Consider the following 21,805-nt stretch of genomic DNA (forward strand, 5'->3'; position numbering starts at 1 on the left):
AGGAATGAGACCAAAACAACAGGAGCGAACCTTCAGCCATGCAAAGATACTTCTAAATAAAGAGGAAATATTTTTCTATATTTCCAATACTATTTATGTTGGACATTATTTTGATTAACAACTTTGAGAGAAAATAAAAGGAATGAGGAAGTTGGAATATCTTTTGACTTTGCTTCTGTATTCCCATAAACCTTGTTTAATTTTTCTAACTTTCATCTAGTCCATTCTTGTACTCAGTGAACAGCTGTGTTTAATGACCCAGACGCATACTCTAGAAAAATGTCTAAGATTTTTGCTGTGATATGAATTACATATATATTATATAAAACAGATGGATTTTATTTTCCCTTGCAAAAACACCTCAATTATAAACTCATTTAATTCAGATTAACTCTATGCTGAAGTAATACCTCTACATAAAATCCCTTTATGCACGATACATTTTGACTATAGTTTATTGCTAATAAGTATCCTCTAATTTGCTTTGAGAGCCCAACACTGATTGCATTATGACTACAGTTGTGTATATAATATACATACTGCAGACAAATCAATTCCAGAATAGCAATACAGTCATCAAGTTGCAATAAGGTATCAGCATTATATTTTTAAAAGAATCTCAAATTAATAATAAGTAAAACCAAATTGCTAGTGTTATCAAAACAGTGAAAAAACAGTAGAAACTCAAATTGATGTTTATCTCAAATAAAAAGTCATAAAAAGAATGCTGGGTAGTTAGACAAATGGATCTTTTATCACAGAAATGTGTCATTTAGAGAAAACTATGCTAGGGAATAAATCATAATAATCAGTGATGAGGCAACTTTCTTTGTCTAAATTAATCTAATTTGAAGTTACTTAAACTTGCAATAAAAGTTTTAAAGCCCCAACTAACAGTAATTGCCAATGTGATGATAACACTTTCACACAGCTTCTAGAGTCCACCAATGCCAGTAAGCCCCATTGTTTAACCCATAAACAACTAAAATACATAGCAAAAAGTGACTAAAGACCTGTTTTAGAAGTTAAATAAAATATATTTATTCTGATTGGTATACCTCTAAAGAATTTCATAAACATCTTAAATCTGTCAGCTTCTACATATAGCATGATTTTATCTATATTTGAAAATTTCACTAAAAATGAGAGAAAAAAAAAAGAATAGAAAAATCCCAATTATAGTATCATTCTTTACTCAGGAAGTTAGCTTACCAAACATATATTTTGCTAGGTATCAGTAAAAAAAACATTAAGATCACTCCATTGTTTTGGAAACCAACTTGCTTATTTCTTCTAAAATTAAATGTACATTTCCCATGTAACCCATAAATTTTGTTTCTAGGTAAATATGAGACGTTAAAGCATATTTCATATACATGACTTATGTTAGGTTTATTTATAATAGTTAAAAAACTGAAATAGTCCACATGTCAGTATGAGGTTAGTAAATTAAAAAATGAGATGCACTGGAAACTTTTGGTCTATAAAAGATACAAATATCACTGAACCTAAAATATGGATGATTTTTACAGACTTAGATTGGGCCAAAGACAGCAGCCCTAACATATATAGGCAGTGATTCAGGTGAAGAAAATTCTAGCATAGATGAAACCAACTGGATAAGAGTTTGGGGGTACAGGGAATGAGATTGCAAAGGACAGCAAGGATTTTCTGGGAAGCTTTAGTGTGAGGGGGTGGTGGGTACAGGGATTTGCATATTTGACAGAAGTCATCTCTCTGTACCTTTGGGTGTGAATTTCATTGTCTATTAATTGTACCTTAAGAAATTGTTATTCAAAGAGTGATTGGGCTTTTCTGCCATATGGTAAGTGCTTACAGTCTGGACAAGTGCCCTTCCTGAGTTACAGAATCATGGCTGCAAGAATAGTGTCACCAGGGGTCTCAAGAACAGTTGAGACAAAGTGAATAAAATGCCCAACGTCACTGGTTTTATCCATTCAATAGGATGGACAGATAGTTAAAGCCGAAGGGAAGTCAGAAGTTTAGACTCAATATACAAACTCTATTTTCCAAAGTAGTTTCATTAAATATATATATACATAAATGTGTAATCTAAGTAAGCATCAAATATGTATCAGAAAACAGTAGTGGCTTAACTATCAATCATTAATTAGACCAGGGCCCTAAAGAATGTCAAGAAGTTTGGTTTTCAAAATACAATAGCTTTATATGATCTAGCAATTACATGAAAGGAAATTGTAACTTAGACTACAATGCATAATTTAAAAAACTTGTAAGTAATCTTTTATTTATGCCATCACTCATGTGAGTTCTGGTCAACCAATTTCCATCTACACACAAAAAGGTCTATTATTTAATTTAGGTTATTGATTCCTTCAGGATTAAAATTTACACATAAATAAAAGAAAACTATACAAGAAAACTCCCACACATACACAAAAAGATTAATCTTAAACAGCTGACTCACCTCTAACTAAATTAACAATGCTGATTATATTCTGGCTTCCAGATAGACAACAACATGTGTTGTCCCAATATGCCTAGTTTCTGACCTGGCAATAATACTAAGAAAGTCACCAGGGAATCCAACTTTCACATACTCTTATCTAGAAAGATGCAGACAAGGGACACATGACTCTAACTCACTTTATTGTGGAATGAAAAGTGTTTGTTAAAACTGTTGTCAAGGGCATGCCAAGTCTGCTGCTGTACATTTTGAACATGATGCCCTCCAACCACACTGAAGGGCTATGTCTGAGACTGGCATCCTGGCACACTGTTAAAACAAAAAGCTGCCTTTTGAAGTGATTGTAAACTCAGTGATGCTTTTCTCTCAAAACAGGAAGGAGGAGGAGGAGGTGCAGTCATATTTACGCACACAGCTAGTGGGCAATCCAATTCTGGATGAATCTGAAACATCCCTTCCATCAAAGAGGATGTGAACTCATTTCAGGCATTGACCCTTGGGTCTCAGGTCCTTGAGGAAATGGTGATTCCAAAATTGAAGCTTTACTGTAATGAGCGGCCAGTTGCGCCTTTAGATTTAGCCCTGGTAGGACTCTTTGAGCTTAAAGAACAATCACCTGCAACTGCATGCCTCCTTGATCTCTCCAGCAGATGGATGCAAAATCTCATCACCACGTCTCTTGAAACAGAAGTCTTTCTCTTCCCTTTCAGATCAAGATACTCCTTCCCTACCCGAAGTAAGAGATCTGCCACCAAATCCCCGAAACCTGCAATCCACCAAACATCCTACTCTCACTAAGCTCTTACCGTTGAGCTTGAGACAAAAGAAATACTTTAATCTTACTCTTTAAGAGAAAAACATTATAAGAATTATGTAAAATACTTAATTTTCTATAAAAGCTTTTATTTAAAAAAATACAGAATCAAGGAAAGTTCCAGGACAGAGCTGCAATTACAGCTTCAGAGCTGCAAAAGCTTTTTAGAAAAAGATTTATAATTCCATAAATTTTATCTCATTTTTATCTAATAATTGCAAATATACTAAGAGGTATTTTAAATGATTTTAAAAGAAAAAACAACATGATGAAATCAAGCTACGGAGTTTCAACAGAACTTTTCAATACAACAACTATGTAAATCAATGGTGGTTCTTTAAAACCGATTTGAAAGTGCACAGAATGCATTTTAATGCAGAATACACAAAGACACTAAGATCTGTAATTCTACTAAATGTCAACGACTCTGGAACTCACTTATTGTAGAGTCAGATATAATGAAATTCCATTTATAGTAAATTGGAATGGAAGTTTGAAATTACATCAATGGAATGCAATGCACAAAACACAATTCCAGTAATACTGAATGCTACAGTAGAAAGAAATCTCGGTGAAATGATGATTTCACTGTAAGTCTCCATGGTCCCCAAATAAACATTCAAGATATTAAAATTAGTATTTTTAAAAAAGGATGACAATAAATCCAATACCACAATGTATAAAATAATACACGTGCCTGTCATGAAAAGACAAAATATGCATATTAACATAAAGTAATATAGTATATACATTCTATGTTTTTTCTTTAAATATTTGCAAAGAGAATGTATAAGTGAATAAATGATCATATGAAGAAAGGACAATTATCTCAGATATATAGCAAAACGATTAGATAGTTCTTTGTGGAAAACATGAAAAATTAGATATTTTTTTACTAAAATTCATGTAATAGATTACTTGTAGAATCAGTTTTCCAAAATCCTATCCCAACCATATCTAGCTAAACTGCCACAATTTTCATATTAATTTTCTCCTTGCAAAAAAAAAAAATTACTACGTTTTCAAAGGAATAGGGGATGAAGGGATGGAGCAATGGAGAGAAAGGAAGGAGAGGAGATGAAAGAAAGGCATTGGAATGTGTTAAGCACAAGCATCAACCTCATTCAAGGAATGCAGACATTATGTAATGAAAACATTTGTTAATTAAAACTTGAAAAAATTGCTACTTTTTACATTGGACTGAGCAGGATTTAGGATATTATGGTGTCATGATTTACCTCCACGCGTTTGCATTATGCATTTGTGATTGGTTCATTGTCTAGAGTTTGGATTGATGGTGTCAGTGCTACACCCACAAAGGGGTGGAGCCAGCATACAATGTAAAGGCAAGAAGAAGGTGTGTCACCCTCTCTTGCTGACTTCTGCCTTACTGTTTGCAGCCGCCATGAACTGCGGCCCAGCCATGCCATGCTGCCTTGGAGCCAACTGAGTGTGGACTGAAACCTCCAAAAACTGTAAGAAATAAACCTGTCCTTTCCCAACTTTGGGCATCATGTGTTTTGTCTCAGCGACAAGTAAAAATAACTAAGGCATATAGGGTATACCCCTATTTCTTCTTATTTTTACCAGTCTCAGTCACTCGTTTTTAGTACTGATTCCCCTTTCCTTCAACTGCTTTATCCACTAGGATACTCAAAAGATTGGTGAAGGGAAATGGTATTAAAAAGATCAAACCTCACACATGGCAGTTCTTACACAAGTGTAAACATGATTGAAGAGGAGACTGTAATTAAGACCATAGACTTGATGTGGTTCCAGCTGTCCATGCAGTTCACGATAGGCAGTAAATCTTCAAGAACTATTACTTAAATGTAGACATTAGTGTATAGGGTATGTATTAGTCAGCTTTGTGTCACTATGGTTCTAGCAGAACAACTCTCCAGATGGGGTAGCCCCATTGGGGCAGGCCTTTAGCCAGGGTGATACATCATAGCAGGAAACAAATTGAAGTGAGTGTGCACACATCTTGAGTCAGAACACAGAGAACACGGGCCCACAGTCCCCTTCTAGGAAACACGTCAGACCTGAGGACTTCCCACCAGGCCTTGCCTCTTACAGCTCCACCGCACTCTCAATACCACCAGGGTGAGGACCAGTACTTACACAGGGACCTGGGAGGACACTGGCCAACCACAGCAGTCTCTTCCTGCAGGCTGTATCAACTAATCACTGAATAGAAACTTTAAAACTACACAGTGTTACTTCTCAGGCCTAGGAGAATATTAAGCTTAAAATGAACTTACTAGTATGCTAATAATTCTAAACTTGACTACAAAATTTTTTCATTATTTGAAGTACATTATCATTTCAGTCACTTTACTGTCTTCTTACCCATGAAGAATACATATAAAATACCAAATTAAAGTACAATGCCATTTTCTTTTCTCTTAGAATGTTCCCAGTTGAAAATGTCGCCATGACTTTGTGAGTTCATACAGAATTTACTCATTGAGTGTTTTAATCAGTATTAATGAAAAAAATAGAGACAGAGAGAGAGAGAGAGAGAGAGAGAGAAGATTTTGAGACATTCTTCTATCTCTCCCAAATGTCAACAAATAAACATTTTAATCAAGTGCCAAAAATAAGAAAACTTTAAAATATGTAAAAGATGAAGTTTAAAGTATGCTGTGTGATGAATGGGGCAGAGAAATTAAAGCTGAAATTAAAGGTGGGTTCATCAGCCTAGTGGAAAGGAATGTTTAGTCTCATTTTTAAAAGTAGAAATAAAGGAGAATGGGTCCTGAGAAGCAGGGTGTGCTAAGGAAAAAGAAAGGTGTTTGTGATCTCTCAAATGGTTTAGTAAAGGCATAAAATGAGGATGGTCACTTTGGGTAACGTAGGCAAAACAGATATTTAGAAAGAGAAAGCACTGCATCAATTGACGAGTTTTGGAAGTGAAGGGGATTTAGAAAGAAGACTAGTTAGGTGCCATGACTATTAGTTTCTATGACATAACTAAAAGAGTTGTTAAACTTCTTATGTCACTGCTTACCTTTACGTTTTTAGTGGCTGCATCACGTTTCAGTAGTTCATGCCCACGTGCCATTCACTTTCTCTATACTGAGCAGGGATTACAACTGCCGATTCCTGAACCTTAAATGTGTGTATATTTCAAAGTCTATGAGCAAGAATGAAGTGTCCCTTCCTAAGGTTTGTTCTCCCTGTTCCCCTGTTTCATTGTTTAGCATTTCTGTGACCGTGCTATGTGTCAGACTCCGCGCTGTGCAGTGAGGGCTCAGTTATAACAAGCAGACCCGCGCTCTCCTCTCAAAGTTCTCCTCCCATTCTCCTTTCTCTCAAATTTGTTGCTATAAAGGAAAAAAATCCCTCACATGCTAAACAAGCAGCTGTCTTTCATTTTATTATAGCATAAACTTAAAATAAGGAGAATACAAACCTCTTTTGTAAACTATACCATGTCAAAATTTTTTGTTAACAATCCTAGAAGTGAAAGAAAAGACCACATCCAAGAGTACAGCACAAGCATTGGAATAGAATTCTTTTCCAAAATAAGTAGAACCTCTTTGATAGTGCCTTAGGAAGAAACACAGATATTGATGCCAACCAAGTCACCTGATATGAGTTAATTATATTCTACCCCAAGAATTTACATTTCAAATGGACATTTTGATCTAACGTAGCATAATTCTCATCCAAAAAAGGCTTAACACATAAAAATGTCCCAAAAATGGTAAGACATATGCATTCCTCATCCAAGTGTAAATGCTGCTGAAATCTTAACAAAATGTCCTAAGAAGAATATATATATATATATATATATATATCAAGGAAGTCTCATTTTCTAATATATTTAATTTACCACCTAACTGATATTCTTCATAACCATATGTTGAATTTGTTCATACTGTGTATTAGGATTTGTGAATTTATATCTCTTAAAAATTTCATCTAGACTGTAAAAGCATTAGGGAGAAAATTATATCTAAATTATGAAACTTTAGGGAGAAGAGTACACAGAAACCATTAAAGCATTCGAGGAATAAGTGCAAACCAAATATTTCAGAAGAAAACACTTGGAGTCTCTGCAAAAAGAATGGCTTCCTTTTATAAATTGTTTGCTTGTTTGCTGGCTTTCCGTTTTTTCCTAATGTGCCTACCATGTCCGACTATAAGCTGAAGATAAAACTCTAGGAAAAAATGGAACACTTTCCCTTATCACAAAATTTATTTCACTGTACTCTAACTCTAAAAGAAAGGAAGCTCTCAGAAAAGAAATTAGTTCTTTAGTTCATTAAATGCACTTCTGGATTTCTGCATGAGCAATCGATCTTGAAATTTTTCCTAAAATGTGACTGGATTTTTAAATTCATTACATACTTGAAAATCATAGGCAGCACATTCTTTATACACATGGATGCAATGTTGGCTTAATCCACGGAGTTGTATTGAGAAGATCCTGACCATAACCATGCATTAATTCAAAGTAGGAAATACTGATGCACAGCATCCCCTCGGCTCTGGACATGAAAGTCCTTTTACAACAGAGTTGTATGTCAGTGTTGGGAGCAAACAGACAACTAAGTGAAAAACAGTATTATTTTAAATAGGTAGGAAGTTGTTTTAAATAGTTCTACAAGGAGATGAACGTTACTTTAAATTTATTCACAAAAATACCCTCTAGGAAGTAAGGCTGGACTATTAAGATGATTATAATAGTTGTACATTGTGTCAATTTGGGAAATCTACAGTTTAAGTAAGTGTCTCGGCAGTTCTACTTTCTAGGGTTTAGGGAACATGCCTCGGGTGGCTGTTTATGCCCGAAGATGTTGTAATGGTTGGTTCACCTTATCAGTTTGAGAAGTTTGGAAGCTGTACTAAGTGACTCAGCAGCTCTACCTCCTAGGGTGTAGAGGACCTACCCTAGGGTGGGTAGCCTGCATACAGTACAAAGGAGGAAAAGAGGCTTGCTCACCCCTTTTTGTTCTTGTTGCTTTTGCTGTATGCTGCTGCCATGAACTGTTGCCCCTCTGCTACACCACCCTGCTTTGGAGCCAACTGATTATGAACTGAAACCTCTATAAACTGTGAGCTAAATAAACCTTCTTTCTCTTAATTAGGGAATTGGATTTTTTTTTTTTTTTTGGACTCAGCAATGAGAGAAAAGTGATTAATACAATGACCATGCAAAGATCTCAAGGAACAAGGTCCTGAGTGGAGCACCTGAAATGGAAATAAACTCAGCACGGTTGGGGAATGGACAGAAGTCCTTGCTGTCGTTGGCATACAACAGAAAGAAGAGGACTTGAAATCAGGGAAGAATGTAGGTACTCAGTCACAAAAGGCCATGAAACTATTTTAAAACTGAAATGCAATTAAATCCTTCCTTTTAAGAAAAGAAAGATAGGCTGGGAATTTAGCTCAGTGACGTACGCACATGCTTGGCAGGTGTGAGGTCATGAGACTGATCCCTGGTGCCAAAAAACAAACACAAAAGCAAAGAGAAAGAAAGAAAGGTAAAATATGATTTATTCTTTTGAGAACTCACTGTGACTATTGCTTGGGAAACAGATTGTAAAATAGGAATCACGAAAGCTAGAAGCTGTTGTGGTTATAGACAAGAAAGAAAAAAAAAAAAAGACGGCACCTAGGCTTAGATGGCAGTGAGGAACGAAAGATGTGGCCATAAGTGCAATGAACTTTGGTGGTAGGGGCAACAGATTTGCTGGTGACTTGGATGTGGGAAGTGAAAGAGAGAGAAGTTAATGATAACTTACGGGTGCCGTATTTCATTTAGGAGGTGGATAGTGGTTTCATTTCTAAGTTGTGGAAAACTGGAGGGAGAAGAGTTAAAGAGAATCAGAGTGCATTCACTCCACTCTGGAAACTGTCACCTTTGAGAGCCCTAATAGAAAACAAGTTACAGACCTCATATAGGTAGTAACATTATCACTCAAAACTGAATTAGTGGCAACTTAAACCAGCCTAAGACTATCTCTAACCACACTAAAATTCTGGCTCACAAGTCTAATTTTTAGATATTTTAAACCAAAACTCTTATCAGTTATGTGGAAATCACCAGAGTATAATCTTTAGACTTGTTTTTTTATGAAAGACACTGTTATTATTATCATCATTTGGTGGCCAAGAACAGGAGGTATGAAGAAACTAAATAATTCAGTTAACATCATTCAGCTATCAAAATTTGAATATAGAATGTATAGCTCAGAAACGTAACTTAAAAATAGATATATTGAGCCGGGCATGGTGGTGCATATCTGTAATCCCAGGAGTTGGGAGACTGAGGTTGGAGGGTATTTGTAAGTTCAAGGCCAGTCTGAACTCCATAGGAACACGTGTCCAAAAAACAAAAAAGGAGAGGGGTATATCTAATGCTCATACCTGCTGGACTGATGGTACAAGTCACAACATTAGGACTATAGTTTTTGCTAACTAACAGACTAATCAGTAGGATTTCCATTGCAACCTATCAGTCCTATAAAGGAGGGTCAGTGAATGATAATTTCTACTCTGGGAGTTATCATGAACATAACTGCAAGATATTTGTTAAAGTTTTGAAGGAGAGCAGAAACAGCCATTGTTACCAAAGATATTGTACACAGTAAAGCCATACTTCAGAAATCAAGGAGAAATACTTTTCAAGTCAAGCAAGAACTGATGAAATTCATATCACCTTGCAAGTCCTATAAGAAATGCTTAAGAGCAGACATTATATGGACACAAAAAGATAGAATTACAATCACAAAAACACATAAAAGAATAAGGCTCACTGGGAAAGCACATAAACAAATGAAAAGAAACACACAAAAATAAAAAAAATCCTGCAAAAATAAATAATGGAACATGGAAAGAAAGAATAAACAATCATAAAAAGATTAAGTAAAAAGAGCTAAATGTTGTGCCTCCCAATAAAAACGACATAAAACTGCAATTTTGAAGTCAATTTTTTTTGTCTTTTTCTTTTTTATCGGTACCAGGGATCAAATTCACAACCACACACTTGCAAGATAGGCGCTTATGCCGCTGGGTTAAATCCCCAGCCCCAAAACTGCAATTTTGAAATGTACACTCAAGATGACTTAAGGAAAAAACACACAATCTATATTATATATCTTTGACAAAGTCTTTGGCTTTAACTCATCATGTTTGTATAGACTTCTTCAAAACCATCTTTAGATAATAATTATCTGTGGCTTCTAATAAGAAAAACTTATGAAATTTTGCTATGCTTATTTTCTTCAAAGTCATAATTATCACAGTCATCCTTTTAAATACCATATTTTATGTACAAGTAGAATCTAAAGGAAAAAAAGGAATGAAGGATGGGAAAAGCTATGCAGTTTTCTTTGTGTAACTTTTGTCCTAAACGAGAGAATTAAATCATGTCAAAATTGCATTACTTGAGTCCAAAGGTTACTTTAAGACTTACAGAGATCCTTAAAGTAGTTATAAAAATCGAAACAGAGCCTAGAACAAACTTCTGATTGTAAAAATAGGTAACATTTCAAAGTTCATGTCATAAAAGCAGTCATCAGATCAATACATCATTGTGTCACTTTTAACAATGGTGTCTAGACTTTGGCTTTGATAGTGAAATAGATAATAAAAAAGGGAATTCCAAAGTACACACCTGTCCATGTGGGAATGTCAGCTACTTACTGTTGTTTTAAAGTGCACACTAGTTAAAATTACTCTAAGAAACTTATGACTTATTTCCAAGTACACTGGGGAAACATAGAAGGAGCTATAGGAATTTGTCACATGTACACTCTTTCTGGGGTTCTGGTATACCACACTCTGAATCATGAAATAGTTTTGAGAGACAACAATGGGATAAAATACCAGAGTCAGAAGACAACTATTGAAGGGGAGTGCTCTGTATCATGGAATCACTTTACCAGCCTCCAGAAATGGGTCATTTGGGACAAGAAGGGGTCTAAAATAACACTCTGTTTAGACTGCTGGTCCCAGGGAGCTGTGCCTGTTTGAGAAAAGTCCTAACAGTGACTTCATTCATTTCTTGCACTCTGCTCAATACTTACCAACACATCACCACTTCACGAAGACTCTAAAGCAAAATCAGTCAGGTCCCACTTCTCCCCCAGTCCCTCTCAGAGCCCTAAGCTTAGGCCCTTACAGTCTGTTCCCTGAATGGAGATTGCTCCTCCACCTGACTTTAGAAATCACCCTCTCACCTGCTGCAAGTATTTGTGACCTCCCCAATGAGGTCAGTCTTCATCAGCCTGTTTAAGATAGCAATGAATGCTCCCTCCCTCTACTCCTAGAGTCCCTGACTCCTATTACTGTGCTGTATCTAGGTGTCCAGGACATACACCATTCCACAATACACAGTTACCATATGCCTGCCTTCTCTTCTTCATTCCATCTAAATAAAAGATCCACAAGAAGAAGGAATTTGTGTGCATTTTACGCACAGGATATCCTCCCTCATTAACCACATTTCGGTGCACATAGAGATAGCCCCACCAATGTCATGGTTTCTGATCCTTAAATTCCATCTCACAAACAAGTAAAGCTGAAAATTACCCTTGTTTCAGTGTTCTTGAAACATATGCACCTGGAAAGAGTCTTGAGAACCATATACAGATCTATTTGTGTCTTTCTCTAACCTCTATCCAAAGTCCGCTCATTGACAGCCCTTGGGCTGCTGACGGCATGTTCCTGGTGAGCTTCTCAGTTAAAGGCTGTGTGCACACACCAAGTCTAAACATCAGTCTCCTGGGATTAGAAGCTAAATATTTTAAAAGACTATTGAAAAGTCTGTCTTCCAGATTGTTTTTTTTTTATAGTCTTCAAACTGCTAAGTTAGATTAGTTAAATTTCTGATGTATTAAACAGAGGACCTGAAGTCACCATTTTATTTTTTAACTTATCTTGCAAGTCTTTCCAGCCATGCTACAAGCATATAGTAGCTTTCTACTACAAAGCGTGATTGAACATTTGATGTATCTTTAGGCTCTTATGATTTAATCACCCAGCCACTCCACTAATCCTGTTTCACGTAGACTAAATTTGAGATTAGTTTCATGCTATGGATACAAGTTATCAATCCACCCACTTATAATACTCAAACTGAACTCAGGACTTTGCACCTGCTAGGTAAGCATCCCAAGAGTGTCCTACCAGTTGACGACTGGCACCATAGCCACATTTGTGGTCCCACAGCCCTAAAACACACTGTGAATAATGTGAGCCCTGATATTAAGTTTAAGTATTAATAGTTCTTGCTGAAACTATTTGGATCAAAAGAAACAGTGCTTTGATCTCAGAAGTCCAAATTGAAATGTCTACCACATTAGTCACTGTCCATGAATAATCGGTATTTTCAAAATGTATAAATGGGCTAAGAGTGAGGCACAATGTTCTGCTTTAGCTTAATAGGGACCGAAGAAGTAGTTAAGCATGAAATGTACCAAAAAGCAAACTTTTTTAACAAGTGAAAAGATGTAAGAATAACGAATATTACTAATTCAAAAAATCTTTAGCATAAATGTATTATTATTTAATATATTATTGTAAAATATTTAATCATGTAATATAGTATCATTTAATAGATTATCATAAAATATATTATCTCCCATAAAATATATTATCACTTTTCCTTACAATAGTGCTGTTTGGCTAGAACGGTTAAGATACCGATTTCAGTTTTAAATGACTATATCAGCATAAGATGAATATTTATTGTAGTTCAGATGACACTTGTCCAACATTTCAAAAGCTAAAGAAACTGAAGAGAATTGAAGAATGGAAAATCATAAGCAAATTTTTTATAATGCCCACCAATCTTGAGACAGATTTGGTTCACTATTGTTTATAAAATCCTAAGATAGAAAATTCTTAAAAACAAAATAGAAATTTGTAATACTGAGATGTGAAATGTTACATTTATAACAATTTTATTAATTCTATCACATCTATGACAGTCAGTGTGGAACAATTCTTCTCAGTCATACATTACGATAGTTTACTAAATTATTAGGCTAATATGTACCTTATGGGCTAACGAGTCACAAATACAGCAAAGAAAGAATAAAAAATAATAATTCCAGGTTTATACCCACAATGAGTCCTCTGAAATTTTCTTAATTTATAAATTGTTTTCTTATGTTATAATACAGGAAGTTTTAGGATCATGGAGTGGATGGTGATGTGGGAATTCCTCACTAAATATTTAAATGTTCTTGCCAAAAATGTGGGAGAATCATCCCAAACATGTTTTTTCTGTTATTTTAAATTCCAGAAGCCATCTAAAAACACAGTGAAATACCTTTAACGTTTTCTTGACATTCTTAAGAATTCAGAGGTTTACATGCAAGGATGCACTGCAAAGCCAGTAGATTACCACCTTGATTGTTGGCTTGAAAAGTGGAGGCTTACTGCACCTCAGATCTCTCTCTCAGTAAACCCTGTGCTCCAGTCACTGCTGGCTGTCCTACACCTGATCACTGCATGAGCATTTCAGTGGTGGAGCCCAACACAAACAGCCCAGTTACTGCTGAATCACTCAAACTGGGAGGAGGGGCCAGGTTTTCAACTCCATCAAACTCAAACCTTTCTCTTTGTGACATTCGTCTCTAGATCCTGGTCCAATCTTCAGAAAGGACATTTTAACCCCTCTTTCATGTAATAATTCTTTTAAAAATCTGAAGAGATCTCCTGTTTTTTCCCCTAAAAATTTCCTTTTTCATTTCAAAAAGTGTTATGCAGAACATTCTAACTCCAAAAAATCTTTTTAGACGCAGCAATTCTGCTCTCTTTCCTTCAAATTTAAACCTCTTTGTCAGTGAAGAATCCAAGTGTGCTGACCAGGTCTGTATTCTCCTGTGAGCTGTGAATGAAAGCAACCCCTCCATCCTCAGGTTACACTATATTTTTATACTGATTTTTTTCCATCTCAGATTGACCTTTCTCATCACATCTTTGTACTCATTTCTGTACATGTAAGGAATATAACAAATTTCCTAAAAAGGAAATTATTTAACATCTGGATATGAATAATTAAACCAACCCCAGGTAGGTTCCATTCATGGTCTGGGCTATGAAGATCTCTGTGATTGCTAAAATTAATTTGCCAGCTTAGCCACAATTAGTTCAGAATGTGCTCTGGACTGCTGGAAGTTTTGATGGATTTAAGAGTTTATGCTTTCAATCAGCTAATTACCATAATAGGTCATACTAGTCAAGAATTCTCTCCAGATTTAGCTCGATCCACTACACAATGTTCTTTGGAATCTGTTTTACTCAGTAGCAGTTTATGTAATGTTACACTTCTGCTTCCACATATTACTTACAAAAATGCTGGTAAAGATGTTATCCATTGCTTTGCTCAAGTCTACAACCATTTTGGCTATATAGTTCTCCTGTTTCATTGATCCTAAATTTAGATAAAAGATTTCTTTGGAATATCACACTTAAGCCAATGTCATTCGTATTACAGTTCAGTATGCTATAGAAGCCACAGAAAATTTTGAAGAATAAAGTTAAAAGCAAACAAAGAAACAAAAATCTAAGATTGTAGCTCAATTATATTTGTAAACGATTGGTTTCACATCGCCGCCCTTCATCAACTGGCACAAAGTTTTACAGGGAGCTGAACTGCACAGTTAGTGCTTGGCTAGGAAGACCAATGTGCAGGAAGATCAACAGAAAATGAAACATTGGTGATAGCAAAGAAAACATTTCTTTTCAAATTTGCAACCAGTGAGCCTCTCTGAAAGCTTGCTTCAGCCTAAGAACATTGAAAAGAAAACATGAACTCGAATAATTAATGGAAAGAAATCTTGGAGCCATAAAGAAGGAATTGCCAGTATAAACAGTACCAGAAGTGGTTTTAGTTGCTGAAACTTAAGTTATTAGTATCAGTTACAGGCATTTAAGTCACAGCTACATGAGCCTCAGTTTTTAAATGTCTTATCAGCATAATAATTGAGAATAAAAAATAGACTTTGTATATAAAGCACTTTTACATTATAAAACATTTTACAAATTAGGGAATCACAAATATATTTTGTATATGCTTTTATTATTAACAAATTTCAGCCATTATATCCTGGAGCCAGCCTTCAAATATACAGAAAACAGTCTATCATGAAATCAATACTAGAATACATAACAGCTCAGTGTATAGTAGTACACTTGGTGTCGTGGTTATTTTGCTTAAGACACCTCACTAGATAATTAATGGCCAAGTGATCTCTTAACAGAACGATATCATAAGCCCTGCCTGCTGTGTTCACTGTACATTCTCCCTTCTGTGTGCCTGGCCCACAGAAATCACAGTTATTTTTAACTCAACTATTAAGAGAAAAATAAAGGGGAGGAAAGAAGGGAGGGAGACTGCAGGAAATCTCCAGCACCGCTCTGGCTCTCGCTCTGCCTGCTTCAAGCTGCTGCCAATTCCACATGGACAGCAGGGGTGGGGTACCAGCCCCTCTGCTCCCCCAGCTGCCTCGCAGTGTGAAAGTACTGTGCATTATTAAGTGGGTCGCATAACTGAGCAAAAATTAATAGCTAAAGGTAGCATTTTAAAAATCAGCTGCCAAAGATACACTCAAAATCATTGCCTCAAAAATTCAGCCGAAAGACATAATACACATTGAACCCCCCGAAACTCAAAGAGAAAGGGGACAGGGGATGAGGAGAGGATGGTAATGGGGATGATTACAGTATGTCACATGCGTGTACAAATCAGCAAAATAAAAACCATTAACCTGTCCATCAATATTCATTAATAAAAGTTGTTGGGGGAAAGTTCTATTATTTAAGCCCCATTTATCTCTCAGTGAAGATAAAACTAAAATAGAAGAAAAAAAGTTAGACGGTGAACTAAAGGTCACTTTTATTCTAGGAATCATAACCAAGGACTTATTATAGCAAGACACTTAGGATATCTTTTTACGCCTTTAAAAAAGTAATACTGCTAACCATGCTAGTTTAGAAGAACAACCATCGAATTACTAGACCTGGCTTTATTCCAGTTAATTAGGAAAGGGTGAGGATATTTCAAAACTTCAGCAGATTGAGTTTCATCAAAATTTTCCAAAGTTTCTAATTTCCAGAGTGTGTACTGTTAGCTATTTTGATGGTTGAATCAAATCTTTCATTTTTCTTAAGTGATTTTTTTTAGTTCGGGTTCTCAGCTTAAGGAAATGTTTGTTGAAATAATGTTATAAATTTTGTTTTCAAAAGTTGCAGATATGTTTCTTTTAAACTCCATGATAAATGTCCCTCCAAAGACTCCCGAGAGATTCAGAAATGATATGCACATAAACATTAAGATCCTCTCATGAGAATAATTTCAATTAGATTAAACATAACTGTTCTCCAAAGGCTCCTCCCCCACCAAAAGCCAGCCTCTCTCTGGTCACCACGCTTCTAAAATATGCAAGACATAGAAGTCTTTTCTGTATTCAACCAAGAGAAGAAAGTTCAATACAGAAAAAAAAGTCTACAGGGATGACAGAGGATGTAAGTCTGGAAAAGAGGAGGCTACAGACCTCTCACTTTCACGTAAGTGAAAAGTCCACACACTTCACCCCTTTACAAACCCTTCCTGCATAACTAGGAATCAAATCGCTTCAGTTTAAGGTGAAGGATGAGCCACATTCGCTGTCCTCCACAGAGTTCAAGAGGAACTACCAGCTGGCAGAAGCCAAGCATTCACTGCAGAAATGAACTGGATTGGAGAAAACTTTCTTTTCCTCTCTTTTTTCACGACTGGAAAAGTTTGCCTCCTGGAAAGATTCTGTAGATCAACTTGCAGGATTACAGACCTCTCCAAAAGGAATAAGCAAGGCACGGGGCTAGGTCCCTTTGCCTGGAAGTCGGGGTTTGCTGGCATCTGACCTTGTACTGGCATCCTTCAGCCTCTCCAGGCGCGCACTGCCCGAGGGCGCAGCCAGAGAGACTCTGCCCAAGGGACCCAAGAACCGCGGCCCGGCAAGGATGCCATCCAAAGCCTGTGACTCGACTTACCTCTTTGCTGGTGTGCCTGGGGCTGCCTCCGCTGTAGGGACCCCGGCCCCTGAGCGCCCCCGAGATCCCCGGAGAGCAGCAGGAGCAGTAGGACCCCTGCAGCTCCGGGCATCGTGGTGGCGGGGCCAGTCCACTCTCAAGAGCCTAAGGAGTCGCTGCGGCGCGTCCCCTGCCCCCTGGCTTAAGAGCCCGGAGATCAGCAGCTGCGGGGAAGGGGAGGAGACAGCCCAGGGTGGGGAGCGAAAGAGGACACTCCTCCACGCCCCCTTCTAGGGCCAGGGCCTTTAAAGGGTCCCCCGCAGAAAGCCCTTGCTGCAGACCCGGCGGGATCATTGCTGAGCCTTACCTAGCGGCACTTCTCTCAAATTAATGGGATCACTGATATGCAAGCCCCTCGGGGGTCTGGAAACTCCTTACACATGGAAAACATTACTTGTGGAAAATGCAGGCAGGCAGAAAGTCAGGCTCCTGAGCAAGTCCTGGGGTATTGCTGCAGCCACAGCGAGTCCCTGTGAACCAAGTCTCCAAGGCCAAGGTGATGGGGAGACCCCAGCGCTGCGAAGGTGACCCTAGGGACGCTGTCCATGGAGCAGAGGACTTCATCCCCAGCACTGCTCAGTGAGGCAACCTGGGGCGCGCAGGTTCAGGTCCCCACCATGCTCCCCACGTCTGTTTCTCCTTAGCAAAAGGCCTAAGAGGAAGGCTTTCCATTTAACCTGCAGATATTATTGAAGATACAGACAAGCTTCTGAAACTTTTTCACCTTGTCCAGTCTTGGTTTCTTCCCTTTGGCTCGTTAGAAATAAATTTGGTATTTTTTTTTGCACTTCCGTTCAAATGACAGACCCTTAACAGGGTGTTTTTTGTTTTGGTTTGGTGTTTTTATTTGTTCCTATTGCCTAGACAGCTGGGTCTCATAAAGTTATGAAACCAGGCTTTCTGCTTATTCCTCAAGGACGAGGTGGGGACTGATGGGGTTACACCTACCAGGGTCAGGTGCCATGTGCCCCATGGACAGGGTAATCCTACACCGTAAATTGTCCCTCTTGCACTTCTGAATGGGCCACTGGACTTCATGGAAATTTAAAAAAAAAAATAACTTGCATGATAATTTAAACGTAACTTAAGTGTTAGCATAGAAAATACTTTTTGTTAATTATTTTTAATTGTCTAAGTTTCATATACTGTATAATTAAAGGAAATAATTGGGGTATTTTGTTTGTTTGAATGATAGTTTTTGGGCATCACCAAGGCTTATATACCATTGAGGAAAACATATTACAGGGGGGAAAGTTGCACATGGTGTTTGAATCCACAGGATAATATTCAAATCCCATTAATTAATTATGGTTGTATTCAGACTTCTGTTTCATTTTGCCCACTCAATTTAATTTTTGTACATAAGATACCTTGAGTTTTTTAAAAATATGCTGAACTTATAACAGTATGTATGAATTTCTTTTCAGTAAAATAAAAGGGATAGTAAACTTAAATAGGATTGACAAAGAATCATGGGCCAAAATTCAACCTTCCATACTGTCTATCCTAGAGATTTTATAGTCTTAGCATTTATGATATATTTCGAGTAAATTTTGGTTTTGGTTGTGAAGTGTTAGGTAAGGAATTTATTTTTTCTGCATACAAATATCCCTCCATGTTGGCATCATTTGTTTGAAAAGATATTTCCTCACTAATTGCCTTGGCTTCTTTTTCAAAAGTCAGTGGATCACATTTGGGTCTATTTTTAATTAATAGCTTAATTTTGGGAGACTTGATATCTTAGTGATACTGAAACTCCCATACCACAAACACAGAATATCTGCATACATTCCATCTTTAATAATCTGTGCAGCATCTTATAGTTTTCCATGTACATGCCTTGAACACATTTTCTAAAATTTAACTTCAAATGTTTCATTTTTTGAATGCTACTGTAAGTAGAATTTTATACTTTAACACCTATATTACTAATACTACGGTTGATTTTGGTCATATACATTGCATCATTTAAAAAACTATTAAATCATTGCAACTAGCTCAGATGTTGATCCTTAGGCTTTTCTAGGTACAGATCATGCTACATAAAAATATCTCAGCCCTGCTTTTTTAGTCTTATGCTTTTACTATTTTCTTGCTACTAAGCTCTGACAAAGAACTGTACTAAAAACTCAAATAGAAGGGTGAAGGGTGTTTTTTGCCCCATTTCTGATCACAGTGGAAAGGCCACCACGCACTCACCTTCCACCATCTGACTGTGGCTGAGGCTTCCAGTCCAGACTCAGCCTGCGGAGAGAAAGATTTTTTTCTCCTGCTTAGAGTTTTGCTAAAAGCTTTTGTGACTGAAGAGTATTAAATTATGCCAAATGCATTTTCTGCATCTATTTAAATAAACATAATTTGCTTTCTTTCATAAACATGTTGAATTATGTCGACTGATTTTTCAAATGTTAAATCAGTTTTACAGCTCTGGTGCACACTCCAATTAGTGAGGATTTATTATCCTTTTATGTTAGGGTTGCTGGTTTCAGTTTGCTAATATTTGGTAAGTGTTTTTGTGTCCAACAGTCAACAATGCTGTATTGTGCACTGATTTTTTTAAAAATGTAAACTCATGGTTCAATGTTCTTACTATGCACATGCACACACAAGTATACACACATGCATACCCACAAGCACACCTACACTACACACTAATATGCACATGCACACACACACACATCCCTACACAATACAAACACACATCACCCAGAGGTGAGGGGGTGTATTTATTACTTGATTGGAGCAATGATTTTAATACTCATAAACCTATCAGATTATTTGCATTCAATGTATACAATTATTTGTATAACAAAGTTACTTAACAACAGTGTACTTAAATTACACTGTTCTTTTGAAAAAATTTTATGCCTGAGATTATGACAGATACAATTCTATAATAATTTTTTTTATCTGGTTTTGGTGTCAAACTATAACTATAACTGCACGAACGTAATTAGTAGGAACTCAGTCCTCCTAAATATTTCAAAGTGTCTTTACTTCTTCTCTAAATGTTTGATAGACCTAATTAATAAAATTATATGGATCTGTAGGTTTCTTTTTTAAAGGATTTCCATTACCAGATTCAAATTAAGCGTTTTCATTAGATTTCAAATAATTCAGATTTCTCTATTGTTACTAGGAAATTTTGATGACTTCTCTTAAGAAATACATTTATTTTGTTCATTTTCAAATTTATTGGCAAACATTTATTCATAATATTTATTAGATTTTAATGTATGTTTATTAGATTTTAATGTATGTATTGCTTAATAATGATTTTTTTTCCTGACCTTCGTAACTTGTATTCTCTATTTTATACCAGTCTAAATAAAGACTTATAACTTTTATTGATTTCTTTAATGTATAAACGTAGAGTTTGGATTTTTTATTGTTTGTCCATTTTCCATTTTGTCTACCTTTATTGTTTCATCAATTTCTTTTGAATTCTAAAATTTTCCTTCCTCCTGCATATTTTGACATTACCTCACATTTTCTTTCAGTTTCTTATGGTAGAAATTGAAACAATTGTAACTTCTATGTTATATACATAGTAAAGTTATGAATTTCTAAGTAGAGCCTTATGTACCTCAATAAGTTTGGATTTTAAAATTTTTCATTCAATTCAAAATCTTCTTTAAAATTTCTTTTGTTGTTTTGTTTTGACAGATGTGTTATTGTAAATTGCAATGCTAATATCTATTCTTAAAGTTTCATTAGATATTGTATTATTCTTCATTGCTAATTAACTTATGACCAGAGAATATACTGCACATGATTTCAGTATGTGAAAACTTCTGGAATGTTTTTTTTTCCAGCATATGATCTACATGTATGCATGCTCCATATTCACTTGAAAACAGTGATATTTTGCCCTCCTTAGGTGACGTGTTCTGCAAAGTTCCGTTAAGTCATGTTGCTCATAATATTTTTTATATTTATTTATTTGTCCTTTGTTCTGTAAATGCCAAGAGATAAATGTTGAAATCTCCAATTATACTTGTTCATATTTCCATTCTGCCCCTCTATCCTTTTATTAGTTTTCTATTGCTTCCCAACAAATTATCATCAAACTTACCAATTTAAAATAATAAATGGTATTTAGGCTTTGGCTTAAGTAGTATTTCTTTTTAAATAGTTTTACTATTTCAAAATTATGACATGTCAGAAATTCAGAAAAAGATGTATTCAAGTGGTTTTGACTGTAGGTCCCTCATGAGTTAGTGAAGACATTAGCTGGGGCTGGAGCCTATGAAGGCCACAGTTGGACTAGAGGTCCCCTGGGAACAGTGGGTCCAGAGGGCTTAATTCCTTCCATGCATGGGCTTCACTTTAAGACTCCTTGTCTTAAAACTTGACAGCGTGCTTACCTAGAACAGATGATATAACAAGAGAGGAGAGAGACAGAGAGACAGAGACAGAGACAGAGACAGAGACAGAGACAGAGACAGATAATTCCATGGAGGACCTGGTAGCATGATGTCTTCTCTAAAATTGTACTTCTTAAT

At 36.3% G+C, this 21,805-nt stretch overlaps 1 protein-coding gene across 6 annotated transcripts in view; it reads right to left on the reverse strand.

The window, feature by feature from the left end:
- The window catches only part of Lama2 (laminin subunit alpha 2), a 553,946-nt gene extending 536,485 nt beyond the window's left edge, over positions 1 to 17,461 (reverse strand). For 4 of the 6 annotated variants that reach the window (XM_063232872.1, XM_063232874.1, XM_063232873.1 and 1 more), the window contains exon 1: positions 17,262 to 17,459. In XM_063232872.1, the coding sequence (XP_063088942.1) occupies positions 17,262 to 17,373 (112 nt within the window). In that variant the 5' untranslated portion in view covers positions 17,374 to 17,459. Of the gene's footprint in view, positions 1 to 17,261 lie in introns of all 6 variants that reach the window. The other 2 variants (XM_063232875.1, XM_063232876.1) reach the window with 2 other exon arrangements.
- Between the last annotated feature and the right edge of the window lie 4,344 nt (positions 17,462 to 21,805).

The sequence above is a fragment of the Cavia porcellus genome, unplaced genomic scaffold (assembly GCF_034190915.1).
Source record: "Cavia porcellus strain 051 isolate PalLab524CR breed Dunkin Hartley unplaced genomic scaffold, mCavPor4.1 scaffold_22, whole genome shotgun sequence".
Taxonomy (NCBI): domain Eukaryota; kingdom Metazoa; phylum Chordata; class Mammalia; order Rodentia; family Caviidae; genus Cavia; species Cavia porcellus.